This window comes from Capricornis sumatraensis, chromosome 4 (genome assembly GCF_032405125.1).
Source record: "Capricornis sumatraensis isolate serow.1 chromosome 4, serow.2, whole genome shotgun sequence".
NCBI classification, from domain to species: Eukaryota; Metazoa; Chordata; class Mammalia; order Artiodactyla; family Bovidae; genus Capricornis; species Capricornis sumatraensis.
In genome coordinates, this window is record NC_091072.1 from 43,001,780 (window position 1) to 43,016,081 (window position 14,302).

General features: G+C 58.4%; 1 protein-coding gene across 1 annotated transcript in view; it reads right to left on the reverse strand.

Annotated features, from left to right (window-relative positions):
* The window catches only part of ARHGEF10 (Rho guanine nucleotide exchange factor 10), a 62,349-nt gene that overhangs the window by 2,556 nt on the left and 45,491 nt on the right, over nt 1-14,302 (reverse strand). Inside the window, exons 24-28 of the mRNA XM_068970311.1 lie at nt 13,755-13,957; nt 13,063-13,220; nt 10,383-10,525; nt 4,459-4,633; nt 1,179-1,301 (exon numbers count right to left, since the gene is read on the reverse strand). Of these exons, the coding sequence (XP_068826412.1) occupies nt 1,179-1,301; nt 4,459-4,633; nt 10,383-10,525; nt 13,063-13,220; nt 13,755-13,957 (802 nt within the window). The remainder of the gene's footprint in view (nt 1-1,178; nt 1,302-4,458; nt 4,634-10,382; nt 10,526-13,062; nt 13,221-13,754; nt 13,958-14,302) is intronic.

Consider the following 14,302-nt stretch of genomic DNA (forward strand, 5'->3'; position numbering starts at 1 on the left):
AGCAGAGACATTATTTTGCCTACAAAGGTCCGTCTAGTCAAAACTACAGTTTTTCCAGTGGTCCTGTATGGATGTGAGAGTTGAACTATAAAGAAAGTTGAGCACTGAAGAACTGATGCTTTAGAATTGTGGTGTTAGGGAGAAGACTCTTGAGAGTCCCTTGGACTGCAAGGAGATTAAACCAGTCCATCCTGAAGGAGATCAGTCCTGAATGTTCATTGGAAGGACTGATGTTGAAGCTGAAACTCCAATACTTTGGCCACCTGATGCGAAGAACAGACTCATCTGAAAAGACCCTGATGCTGGGAAAGACTGAAGGCGGGAGGAGAAGGGGACGACAGAGGATGAGATGGTTGGATAGCCTCACCGACTCAATGGACACGAGTTTGAGTAAACTCTGTGAGCTGGTGATGGACAGGGAGACCTGGCATGCCCAGTCCATGGGGTCGTAAAGAGTCAGACATGACTGAACGACTGAACTGAACTGAAAAAAACAGGGTGTCCTTCCAATTTCTGTTTAGACGTGCATTCCCCTCAGAGCACTCTCTGCTGTGGCTGTTGCTCCCTCCGTACTCCAGTGAGGTGAGACACGTCTCCCAGCCCTGAGCTTGGCCTTGCAGGTCGTTTCCTGCTCTTTCTGCATCAGGCCTTGCTTCTCCATCTGGCTGCTTCCTGAGACAGGCTCCTGAAGGGGAAACCTGACTCCTGACGCTACAGCGTTTTCAGGTCCTTGACACCCAAGTGCTTTCCAAAAGGCCGTGCCCATTGGAGCGCCTCCCAACACTGCACAAAAGCACAACCGAGCCTGCTCAGGTGCTGGTCTCTTCTGCTGCAGAGCATACCAGCATCCATCTTCACTGAGTAAATGCGAATAGCAAGGGAGAGACTAACAGGTGGAGAAAGAGGTAACATGAAAACACGTTTAGAGGATGAGGGTCTCCCTGGACCACTGATGACAGAAACAGGAAAATAAAAGCATGACCTGATGAAATCCAAGTTGATAAACACAGTCTTTACAGGGCGAAATGAAGGAAAGAAGGGTGGGAGGAAAAGAGAGCGAGAAACCACCGAAATAATTCATACTAAGTGAAGCCATAGCTGGACACAGACCCGTGGGCTCAGTGAGCATCCAGGACAGGAAGAGGCCCCAGAGGCGCAGACGTGCGGCGTGCACTCACCGGTCACCTTGGGGATTCCCTGCAGACGTGGGACGGGCAGGGCCACCACGACACCCAGGCTGGTGCCCACCATCAGCAGGCCGTGGCAGACGAGCAGGCTGGTCACAGACAGCCGCTGGTGCCCTGGACAGAGGGACAGGAGAGGTTGTGCCCGCAGCCCACGCTCCGGGGCAGCGGTCCCGGGAACTGCCCAGAAACACTGCAGATCCCCCGAGCGCTCCCCAAGCCACACCTCCCAGGCAGCAGGTGTCGCCAGAGCCCTAAGCTCACACTACGATGCTGCGGCCAGATGAGGAAGACTCCGAGGGGTGGGCACGTCCCGGCTGCGCCAGGACCACACGGCCGTGGCCAAGGGACAATCCAGGCACGACACTCTGGGCACCGCTGGGCCGGTGCTTCCAGAGCCGAGCACATCCCCCAGAGCCGTGCAGGGAGACCATCTACTTCCAGGCAGAGCCGCACGTGCACACACACACACACGTCAGACAGCGGCCACCGTGAGCCAGGGCCCACCTGCACAGAGCAGACCCCACTGTGGGTCGGGCTCACAGGGCAGCCCACCCCAAGCCTCTCAGGGAAGACACGACTGCACACTGCACAGAGAGGTCTGGGACAGGAGAGGCCTGAGGTCTGGGCAGCTCTGGGAAACACTGAGACAAGGCTCTGGAGTCCCAGGGAGGGCTGACTCCGGGCCCCATGGCCACCTCTCTGCGACCCTGCCCCCAGTAGCAGCGCCTCCAGCAGGAGCTCAGCCAGGTACATCCAGCAGCTCCCTTCAGTGCTGCACTCAAGCACAAGACCACCGTCCAGGCTGCTCCCAGGAAGCCAGGAGGACACTTAAGAACAGCTGGACCCTTCTGTTCCCCAGAAACGAGTCATTTCCAGCTTCTCTGCATTTGACCTGAAGTTCCCCTTAGATAAACAGTGTGAAAATGAATGGTCTAAACTCAAAAGCCAAAGGCAGGTCAGCATGTCTACAGAAGTCCCTTCATGATTACTTTAGCAGCAACAACCACCACCGAACTAAAAGAACAGCTACGTAAGCCAAAGAGCTGGTTTTACTTCTAAACAGGCATGTGGTCTTTAAAACGCTAGTGTACAAAGTTCCCAGGAATCCTGAATGCATGCCTGTGGGGGCGGCTGGGGCTCTGGCAACACCTAGGACCGGCATGTCTGCCTGTACCTCAGTCTATTCCCTAGCTCATAAACAGTCACTCTTGAGTCTGGTTTAAGTTGCTGAATTCCCTTCTGACGTGACTGATGGTACTTAGAAAAGCTACAGTGACTTTTTGATTAGATAGAAAACGTGGCTGTTTCATTTGGTGGCGTCACCCCTGGAAGGCGCTGCGTTCGCTGCTCGGGCCCTGCGTTCGCTGCTCGGGCCCTGCGAAGGCTGATCTGATGCGCACTCAGCACGCTCCACCCGCCCTGCTGCCCTGGACACAGCCGGAAACAGCTGCATCCTGGTGTCCCTCGTGACCCAGAGGACACGCCACGCTCTGAACCTTGGCTGGAACCCCCCACCCCCAGAGCGGAGCTGGGAAGGCTGATCGGCTGCCCTTGCGAACGTGCGTGCTGACCCAAGGCACCACCATCCACTGTCTGCTGAATCCAATGTGGTTTATGGCAAATGTGTGGCACTAACGATGCTCAGAGTGAGCTCCAGAGAGGATGGAAAGAGGTGACTCGTTGCAGAGACCTGGCCCACAGGGGCGCCAGCCAAGCCCCTGTAAACTAAACAGGTCATCAACACTGTGACAAAAACAGGTGTGAGTTACAGTATATATTTTTTTCCAACTCTTATTCCTCCTGGCCTGGAAAGTCTTCATTTCTAGAAGCTACTGGGATCACACATTCTGAGCACAAAGACAGGTTATGTGTTACTGCCGTTTCTGCATAAAAAGCAAAGCCCACTCGGTGGCCTTGGGAACACAGCTGTAGAATGAGGCTCACACACTCGTGTCCAGGGTGATGGGAGCCCACAGGCCCACAATGCCACGGGCCCGCGGGGCACAGACGCACTGACTGAAGGCCTGAGTGTCAGGCAGAACACCATGAGGCACTCACTGGGCACCGCTGGCCCGAGGGTAAGACGATTCAAGAAGAAACGCAAGAGGGGTTCCGTGCTCCCAGATCACCGGTGTACGGAGAACCAGACCCGCGGCAGAGAGCTGTCTGAACATCCCAGCACCGCCATCGGTGAGGCTGTGGCCGAGTTCTGCTCTAACTTCCACCTTCCTCACGGCCCGCCACGCCTGGAGGCTCCCAGTCCAGGAGTAAGATACAAGACGCAGACAGAGCGCAAACCCCCGGGTGCCACCGAGCTGGTGAGGATGTCTCACACGTCACGCTGACACGGGGCCCACGCCACCCAGAGACTCTGCCCTGACGGGCCGCAGCTCAGGAGGAAAAGACCCAGGCCGGGAGCACGCGGGCGGAGCGGGCGGGGGGGCAAGCGCGGGCCCGTGACAGTGGGCAGGGCCATGTGGGTCCTGAGCCTGACGGCAGGAGCCACGCTGATGGGTGAGACACAGGGCATTAGCCAGGGGCGGGGAGGGGGAAAGAGCGAGATGGGGCCCACCCGCAGCCCAGCACACATGGGCCAGGGGCCTCCTGGGCTCTGACCCTCGGGGACTGGGGGCCAGGGCGCCTGGGGGCCTACACAGATCCGTTCACACCGCGCAGGGTGGCCTTTGCTCTGCCAGCAGCCAGGAGAGGCAGCCAATGTGGGGAAGGACAGGACACGCCCGAGGTGTGAGCGTGCTTCCAGAAAGCCCGCGGAGACATGCACACGTGCCAGGCAACACACTACTACATGCTACACGCACGTACACATTCATACACACGGGCCACGTGCTGATACACGACAAGCACATGTATATACCTATTAGCCACATGCGTACACACACACACGCGGCCCGCACGCCCCCCGCTCTTCATGCTGGCTGCTCTGAGTCCCGCTGTGGGAACACCCACCCTCCTGGGGCTGGTGGAGCCCAGTGTGGCCGCCCTGTGACTCCCCAGAGCCCCCACACCCTCTAGCCAGTCTCCCCCCGTCCTCTGCTCCTCCACTTCAGGTCCTGCCCTCCCCCCGGGGCCGCTCTGTGACTCCCCAGGGACCCCACTCCCTCCAGCCGGTCTCCCCATCTGCTCCTTCACTTCAGGTCCTGCCCCCCCTACCCCGGGACCTGCTGACTGCAAGGAATGGTCCTGACCCTCGGCTCTGGCTCTGAGGAGGGCTCCTCGCTGGCCCGTGCCCCAGCCCTGGGGAAGGCCCCACCTGGCAGCATGTGGTGGACGGGGGTGGCGATGTTGACGTCCTGCAGGTGCTTGAGTGTCTCCGTGTGGAACAGGCGGAGCGTGGACCCCGAGGTGAAGGCGACCCAGATGCCCACGCCGGCGATGGCCATGTGCGAGACCACCATGCCCTCCTCCTGGTGGGCCTCCAGCTGGCCCTGCGGAGACAAGGGAACGGACACAGCGTGGCGTCGGGCGCTGCGTGCTGAGTCTCGGGCGGCCTGTCATCCCCCCATCCGTGTGCAGTATCCAGCCAGCGCCAGACCTCACCTCCCGTCAACCACCTGCCACGAGGGCACTGTCACCCCAGACCCAGGGGCGCTGAGCAGCGGGCCCTGGACGCGTGTGGACCCATCAGCCCCCAACCTGAAGGGAGCGAGGGGCTGCACTGCCCGGGGGGAGACCCGGGAGGCAGCGGGACGCTCGCCTGCTCTCAGCGCCCCTCCGCGTCCCCCACTCTGGTCCCTGCACGGCCGCCTGCTGCTGCTCCGTCCGGCCGGGTCCCCCCAGGCCTCGGGGCTTCGCGTGCCCCCACCTCCATCCTGACCGCCCCGCTCTAGGAGAACCCCAGGAGGACCTCTGCACCCTGTCCCCACAGTGGACAGCTGGTGCTGGGCAGCTGCGGTCACTGCCAAGGACTGGGGGGCAAGTGGGGTGAAGCCTGGCGACTCCGGGAGAAGGAACAGCATGCCCACAGAAGCCCCCTTAGTCCAGAGTGGATCACAATCCCGCCTCACTCCCTGCCCTGGAGAGAGGTCACTGAAGACCCCCTAAGGCTAGGAGGCAGGCTCACCCCTGTCCTGGGGCTGCTCCTCAAGCGCTGAGAGCAGGGGGCATTCACCACCCGCGACGCGGGCTGCATACCGTCCTCGCACGCACACGGGAAGGGTCTGCTGGCAAACCTTCCCGCCGCACGCACACCGCCGGGCACCCCCGAGCTGGACCAGAGGCGGACCTGCAAGTGTGCTTTTATTCGGATGGGGATTCCGGTCCCTAGGCATCACACCCCGTCTTAAGTGAAGGTGGCCCTGAGCGGCTTGGGGGGCTTCTGAGGGCCCTGCACAGGGGCTGGAGAGCCTGGGGAGGAATGGCCGGGGGTCATCCTGAAGCCAGAACTGCGGCACCACCAAGATTCTGGAGCCGCGGCGCTCGCGCCTGGAGCACGCAGCTCCGGCGCCGCCGCAAGCCACAGCCGGCAGCTGGAGCACGCAGTTCCGGCGCCTCTGCGAGCCACAGCCACGTTCCCTCCAAAGGCAGGCCCCTCCCAGGCGCATGTGCGCCTCCCACAGAGTCTCCCGCACGTGCAATTTAAACGTGTCAGCGGGCTGCGCCGGCGTGCGGTCAGGAAGGCGCCCCGAGGCCTCAGGGAGAGGCGCTCCTGAGCGCACGCGGAACGCCACGGTCCGCCTTCCGGGGAAGGACGCCTGTGCTCCGGCAGCAGCTCGGGGCTCGGCTCCCGCACGCCGTCTGCGGTGCGCCACTGCTCCTCTGCTGCCACTGCTGTCTCCCCGGGGGCGACACGGGGTCTCGCGGGCGCTTCCGTCTGCGTTTCCCTGAGCACTAACGATGTTGTGCGCCCTTCCCTGCGTGCGCGGGCCAGCTGGGTATCTTCCCTGTGGAATGGTCCGTGCAGACCCTCGGTCCACTTCTGAACCGGGCTATTCCTGCTCCGACTGCTGAGCCATCAGTTACGTGAGCCGTTCGCTGCACATCCTTGGCAGGTCCGTGACTAGTCTGTCCGTACGTCCTGCTTCCCGAGGGTCGGCTTTCCACTCTGTTGGCAGCCTGCGGAAGGGCTGGGCTGCCCCACCCACGCCGTCAAGTGACAGGCACAGTGGTTCCCTCCCTCTTCTGTGAACCGGCACAGATCCCTCGGGAAGCCCACTGCCCAGACGGGGCTGCAGGAAGCGGGAGCCCGGTGTCACCCCATGCCCCGCGCACCGCCGAGAGGGTGGGCGGCCGGCCTGAGGCCCACGTGCGGACACTGATCTCCCGTGTCCAGTCACCTCCAAGGGAGAGCTCAGGACAGCGGGGCCGCCCCGGCAGACAGGGCCAGGGGCCCCCCAGAGAGGAACAGGGCGCCGCGGGGCCGTCCCCGCGCTCCCAGAGCCTGACAGAGCGCCGTGCCCGCGGCCCTCTGGCGGCCGACTGTCTCAGCTCAGCGCTGAGGCTTCTGCAGGGAGCCCGGAGGCCGCAGCCTGGGTAGGCGGCTGGTCCCGCCCCCGCCCCGCCCGGAGCAGGCCTGCTGCTTCTCTGGGACCACCGTCCTGCAGGTCCTCCAGTCACGTATCTCCCAGGAGGAACTCACTGGCCAGTCCTGGTGCCCCCTGGGGCCCCGCACCCACCAGCGCCACGTTCCCTCCAGAAGGGCCTCAGTCCCCAACCCGCTGCCCTCCACCTGCAGGCACGGGAACTTTCCCACAGAGCTCTGCGGTGACGTTCTCAGTGCGTCTTCTGCGGCCAACCTCACCCCCCTCCCCTCAACGCGTCGCAGAAAATCCTCCCAGAAGACAGATTTCCTCACATCTGGTCCGAGTTTAAATCCCTACCCGCCCACTGCCTCTGGAGCTCAGCACGGAGCTCAGGGTCACGCAGCAGCTGGTTCCGGAAACAGAGCCCAGCACAGTGGCCGCAGCCTCCGCCTCGCCAGCCCTGCCCAGGTGGGCCGTGCCCCCAAGCCCTACACGGGCCAGAGGCTGACAGCCCCCAAACCCAGGCAAGGCCTCAGCGCCCCGGCCCAGCCTATGCCCCTCACGCCCCCACGCCCACGCTCAGCCCGTTTCTGGGCCATAAGGGCCCAGAACCACCTGCTCACGTCCTGGCACCCATCAGCCCAGCCCTGGGACATTGTGCGTCCTTTCTTCTGGGGAAGCCCGCCCCCTCCCCTGGACAGGGCCGCTTTGGGGGTCAGGTCCCTGCGTAGAGGGCCCCTGCGTGGTGCAGTGCCTGACAGCTGGCATCTTGGAGGCAGGACGTGGGGCCTGGCAGACCCACAGCTGTCCTCACCCAGACAAGCCCCCCAGGGCCGGCAGCCAGCATTGCCCTCACCCACCCCAGGCACCGTGGCCCACCCGTGAGTTCTCCCTGTGTGCCTGCGCTCTGCACACGGTGAGCGCAGGACACGGCTCCCTGCGTGACAGCACTGTGAGTAAGAGCTCGTCTCAGGACACTCGCTTGCCTCCTGCAATCTCAGAGGCCTGGTCTTCTGTTTGAAAACGGGAAGTGTGGGCAACAGGACACCTGAGTCCCCTTCTACCACGAGGTCGTGAGGCTCCAAACTCCAGAAGCCTCGGAGAGGCAGGGTCCCGACCCTGAGTGGGTGTCTCAGAACCGGCCCACCCATGGGCTCAGCACTGTCCCCACTGTGCCCTGCATTCCGTCTTTCTACAGAGTGACCAGAATTAACTCGGAAGAGACGCATCAACTCAGAAAACACTCTGCTACCTTAATCACTTTTCCGTTTCATTCTTCCCATTTTCCCCTTCAGCATCGGGGGTGGGGGTAAAGGAAAGCTTTCTGTCTTTCTTTCCTTCTGCCTGTCTGTCTGCAGTCAGGAGCACTGCACGCTGCAGGCAAGCGTAAGGAAGAGCAGGCCTCAATGGGAAGAGCTCCAGTAGGAAAACTGAGACCGAAATTAAACCGCAGCTCCCAGACACAAAGCTGCGTGGTCAGCACCTGCAGAGCCCGGAACGTTCCGCAGGCTCCCAAAGGTCAGGCTACCTTCCGAGCTGCAGCTGTGTTCCCGAAGCTCGACGTTTTCCTAAAAGGCATGAAATGAGTCCCAGAAGAGCGGCTTTCGTAGCTGGGAGGGAGAAAGAAGCCTGACCCCCAAATCCAAGTGACGCAGCTCCATTTCGCACACTGAGCATTCACAGTTCCCTGTCTGCTCTCCCTGACCCGGTGGCGGGCAGGCAGGGAATTCCATTCCCGCAGCACTGGGCACACGGCCTGCCCACGGCAGCACCAGGACCCTGAGCTGGCCCTGCACCCTCGCCACCACCTGGAACCGGGCCAACCACCGCCGAGCAGAGGTCACTGCAAGCACACTCGTATGCCGCTGAACCTCAAACACCCTTTCCTTCTGAATGTACATCGTACCTCACCTCCTGCTTGACCCAATCCAGAAAGAGTGCAGCCTCATGACCGTCACGGCACCACGCCGTGACTACCCACGGCACCTTCGGGAACTCTCCCAGCAGCAGCTGCCCACATTTACCCTACACCCCCAACCCCCACCAAAGAGGGTGGAGACCACCGTGATTCAGATCTCTAGAGCTACACCAACAGCCCACTGTGGTCTCCCGGCACGACGGAACCACGGGACAAGTTACATTTTTAATAACAGCTTCTCTCTATATAAATACATCTACTCATTTTGGTACTAAAAATGCACAGAAAGGAGGCTCTTACTTAAATCCAAATATACTATTTCTGAGTATCCAAGATTTACAGCATACACACACTTTGAAATTTTTGAATGGAATATATTCTGATGATTATAAGGTGGTACTGTTATGTTAGCCTGGAACTGCCCTGGTGGTGGCCACAGAAACCACCTTTCTGGCTTTTGGTATGAACTTCTGACAAAACTAATGCACAGGTTTTGGAGAAATGTCCTAAAGCAGCGGTCCCCAGCATTGTTGGCACCAGGAGCGATTTCATGGAAGACAATTTCTCCACGGGTCGAGGGGGAATAGTTTTGGAAGGAGACAAGCGCGTTACATTTACTGTGCACACTACTTCTGTCGTCACATCAGCCCCACCTCAGGTCAGCAGGCACTAGACCCTGGAGGTTGGGGACCCCTCTTCCAATGAAAGGTTGTTATATTATTATTCCTTCTGTGTGAAAAGAAATTGAAATACGACCACCGTGCAGTGTGGGGCTGACTGGGATGTGAACTCTGACTCTCACTAGCTGACTGATAAGGTGATGCTGCTGAGGTGCACAGCGGGAAAACGTGGTTCCAGCAAGAGGTTTCCACGCTGATGAGTCTCCTGAGCAGGCGCTGTGGTCAGGGACTTCATGCTTCACTGAGGGTGTCTTACTACCCTGAGGTGCGTGAAGTAAGAAGGAGCAGATGCGTAGAAGCAGAAACAAGTTACTACACAAACACTGAGCAGGGATCACCCTGGAGGGCCAATAGTGGGGACTCAGCGCCTTCACTGCCGGGACCCTGGGTTCAATCCCTGGTAGCGGAACCACAATCCCACAAGCTGTGCGGCACAGCCAAATGAAAAACAGGAAATACTGGGCAAAGCCAGGTTTCTCTCCTGCCTCTGCTCCTGCCATCAGCCCCGTCTCCTCTCCTGCTGAGCGCTGACCCTTTGTCACCTGAGGAGGCTCTGTCCTGCGGGCCCCGGGGAGGTCACGTCAGAAGCACGGAGGAGCGGCTTGTGGTCCAATGGCCAGCACACCCCACTGTCTGTGCCTCGTGTCTGTGGCTTTGTTTGGGCTCTAACGTCCCTCCGTCCACAATGCCTCCAGGGTAAAGAGTTGGGGTCTGAGACCCAGCTCTGATTTCTCCACAGCTGTCATCTCTACTGAATAAATCGTTACCGCACTGATGAGAAACAGCTCTTCAATCAAACACTAAGCTTCCATATGTCCCTGAAGACTTCCCGCTATGTTCCTACTGAACACATTTTTTAAAGTAACATTAATACTAATCAGCAGGTATGCAATGCATAATTATCCCATGGGTGTGGCTGGAAAAGGGCTGTGGGATCCTTGAGTTAATCCTTCTTCCCATGCCAAACGAGGAGGGCTCTCCCCTTAGCGCAGTGGCCACGGGCAAGACGCTGCCTGAGCTTTCCACAGGTGAGGGCCGTGCCTCAGCCACGCCTGGAAGTCAGTGCACTGGTGCACGGCGTCTTTCCCACACGGCGTCGCCACTTAAAACAACTTACCTCCACAGCGAGAGTCTCCACACCGATGATGGAAACTTGACCTCCAGATGCCGCCCAGAGCGTGTCTTCCATCAAGAGCAGACTTCGAACTGGGAGGACGCCTAACTTAATCACCGTTTGAGGCTCAGAATTCCAGGATCCATCTTAAAAGAAAATATTTCTTTCAATTTCATTCAAATTCATTTCTCAAACTGACATTTCTTCAAAGACGACACAGAGATGGCTAACAGGTACATAAAAAGATGCTCAGCATCACTCATCATCAGGGAAATGTAAGCCAAACCTGCAGTGAGATACCACCTCACACCTGTCAGAATGGCCATCACCAAAAAGACAAGAAATAACAAGCACTGGTGAGGATGCAGAGGAAAGACAAGCCTTGTGCACTGCTGCTGGGAATGTAAGCTGGTGCAGCCACCGTGGAAAAAGGTATGGAGGTTCCTCAGAAAGCTGAAAAGAACTACCACACGCTCCAGCAGCGCCACTGCTGGGCACGTATCAATCCACACAGAACAGAACCACTCTGAAATGATAACACACCCTTCAACATTCACTGCAGCATTATTTACGACAACCGAGACACAGAAGCAACCGAAGCTGCTGATGGATGAACAGACACAGAAAACGTGATATGTACACACACAATGGAATATTACTCAGCCATAAGGAAGAATGAAATCTTGCCATTTGTGAGAGCATGGATGGACCAGCAGGACTCGATGCTAAGTGCAATGGGTCAGAGAAAAGGAAACACTGTTACGGTCTCACTTATATGTGGAATCTAAAAAAGCCAAACTCATAGAAATGGAGTAGAAGGGTGGTTGCCAGGGGCTGGGGGTGGCGGAGACAGGGAGATGATGGCCAAAGGGCACAGACTTCAGTTATAAGACGAAAAGTTCTGAGGATCTAATGCACAGCATTATGGTTACAGTTAACAACATACTTGAAACTTGTTAAGAGAAAGGACCTTAAATGTTCTCAGAACAAAAAGAGCAATGGCTAGCATATGATGCGACGGGGGTGAGAGCCAGCAGGCGGTGGCGGCCACCTTGTTACATGTACGTGTATCAAGTCAAGATACGGTGCACCTCAAACTTACAGTGTTATATGTCAGTCATATCTCAGTAAACTTTGGGGGGTAGGTTTAAGTTCACCCAATAAACAAAAATAAAGCCTGAATAAATTCGTAACACCGGAAGAAATGGACATAGACACCCCAAATCAAGTTGGAGACCAAATATATCATAGTCATTTCAAACTTTCAAATAGTCAATAGTTCCCATGAAATTTAAACTCTACTGGAGCAGCAGAAAAAACAACTTGAGTGAGTAATGGTGACCAAAGGTCGCAGAGAAGAGAAGCAGAGAGAATCCCATGATAAACACTCTTGCGATTCTAAATAAATGTGTATTTAAACACGAAATCACACCAAGCAGGAGTGAAACGATGGGTCCTCTGCAGAGTGAAATCTCCCTGAGGGGCCCTGGATCCTGCTGCGCCCCTCATCCTCTGCAGGAGTTCAGTGCCAGCCTTAACCCGCCCCTGCCCGGGGCCACGGGCTTCTGCTCTGGGACACAGTGAAGTGTGAGAAACAGCTGGTGCTGTGCCGGGCAGCCTAACCCTAACCCAACAGCTGGTGCTGTGCTGGGTGGCCTAACCCTAACCCAACAGCTGGCACTGTGCTGAGCAGCCTAACCCTAACCCAACAGCTGGCACTGTGCTGAGCGACCTAACCCTAACCCAACAGCTGGCGCTGCGCTGGGCAGCCTAAGCCTAACCCTAACCCAACAGCTGGCGCTGTGCTGAGCGGCCTAACCCTAACCCAACAGCTGGCGCTGTGCTGAGCGGCCTAACCCTAACCCAACAGCTGGCGCTGTGCTGGGCAGCCTAAGCCTAACCCAATAGCTGGCGCTGTGCTGAGCGACCTAACCCTAACCCAACAGCTGGCGCTGTGCTGGGCAGCCTAAGCCTAACCCTAACCCAACAGCTGGCACTGTGCTGAGCGGCCTAACCCTAACCCAACAGCTGGCGCTGTGCTGAGCAGCCTAACCCTAACCCAACAGCTGGCGCTGTGCTGAGCGGCCTAACCCTAACCCAACAGCTGGCGCTGTGCTGAGCGGCCTAACCCTAACCCAACAGCTGGCGCTGTGCTGAGCGGCCTAACCCTAACCCAACAGCTGGCGCTGTGCTGAGCGGCCTAACCCTAACCCAACAGCTGGCACTGTGCTGAGCGACCTAACCCTAACCCAACAGCTGGCGCTGCGCTGGGCAGCCTAAGCCTAACCCTAACCCAACAGCTGGCGCTGTGCTGAGCGGCCTAACCCAAACCCAACAGCTGGCGCTGTGCTGAGCGGCCTAACCCTAACCCAACAGCTGGCGCTGTGCTGGGCAGCCTAAGCCTAACCCTAACCCAACAGCTGGAACTGTGCTGACTGACCTAACCCAACAGGTGGCGCTGTGCTGAGGGGCCTAACCCTAACCCAACAGCTGGCGCTGTGCTGAGCGGCCTAACCCTAACCCAACAGCAGATGCCTCTGTCCACGTCAGGACCGACTGAGTCACAGGAGCCTCGGGATGCGGGGTGGCAGGTACTGATGGGACTGCCGCTTGGCCTGGAGTGAACCCCCGACCCCAGAGGCAGCAGTGACACCTCGGTGCAGGCGCACCCCGGGACACTCACCATTCGCTCTGGCGTAGATGGCCACGGTGCCGTTGACCAGGCCGACGTACAGGCTCTGGGCTGTGCAGGCCAGGCTCATGACCGTGGACTTCTCCGGGGTGAAGAAGTGCTGCAGCCGCACCTTCTTGCAGCCTTGGCTGCTCTTGTAGATGGAGATGCTGTGAGATGCATCACCCGGTGGGCGCTTGCTCACACGGAAGGGCGCGACCACCGAGCAGGGGAACCGTCACCCCAGCCCGCCCTTCCCCACCTCCCGCTCCTTCTGCAAACACCTGGTTGCACCTCTGATCTCTCTCTTCTCTTTTAAAAGACAAGTTCTGGGTTCTTTTTTAAGCCTAGTTCTTCCTACAGATCTAGGGACTTCCCACTAGGAAAGTCAACGCAACTTCCCTTTAAACTCTGAATGATGCTCAGTGTGAGGTTAACGCAGAGCTCAGCTGTTTCATCCCGAAGTCTCAGAGTGATGTGCACTTAGAGGTGTGATCAGCAGGAAGCGCGTCCGCGGCGAAGGGCAGCAAGAACCAGAACTCTCCCCGTCAGGCGCTGCCGCCCCCTGGGGTTCCCCGGGAACGTCCCACACTTGGGGCTCCTTCAGAGCTGAGTCCCAGCTTGCTCCACCGTCACCGCACAGACCCCAGCAGAGCCACCAGGGAGGGGCAGTGGCAAGGCCCAGGGCCGGGGGAGGCGCTCACCTGCCCTCCTCCGTCCCCAGGCAGACAGCGGGCACGCCCAGCACCCGGCCCCCGCCCTCAGGCTCGCGGGGCCTGTCCTCTGCAGGCACGTACACCATGCACAGCACGCGGGACTCCACGTTGAAGCACTCGATGACCTTGGGGCTGGAGTTGTGGAAAGAGACGATGGCGATCTGCCCCATCTGACTGGTACAGCTGCCGATCTGGGGGTCGGGGGGAGAAGTGAGCAGGGGGCTCCCACGGTGCCGGCACAGCCGACCCCCCACGGCCACAGCGAGACCCGGCTCTGGAGTGGGAACCAGCTCCCGACAGCATGGAATGGCCTTCCACGTACGCTCCCTCTGCCACCCTCTGTGTTCAATTGGGTAACCTTTTCCTTTACTTAAGTAACGAGAGGACAGTTTTGCTCTTGTAAAAGTCACATTTATATCCTTTAAAACCTGAACACCTAGCACTATAGTAGAGGCCCATTGATATATAATTCAAAGTCTGGAAATATGGACTAGAATCAATCTTAAACCAGGCCTTACCTGAGAAAACAAGGATAT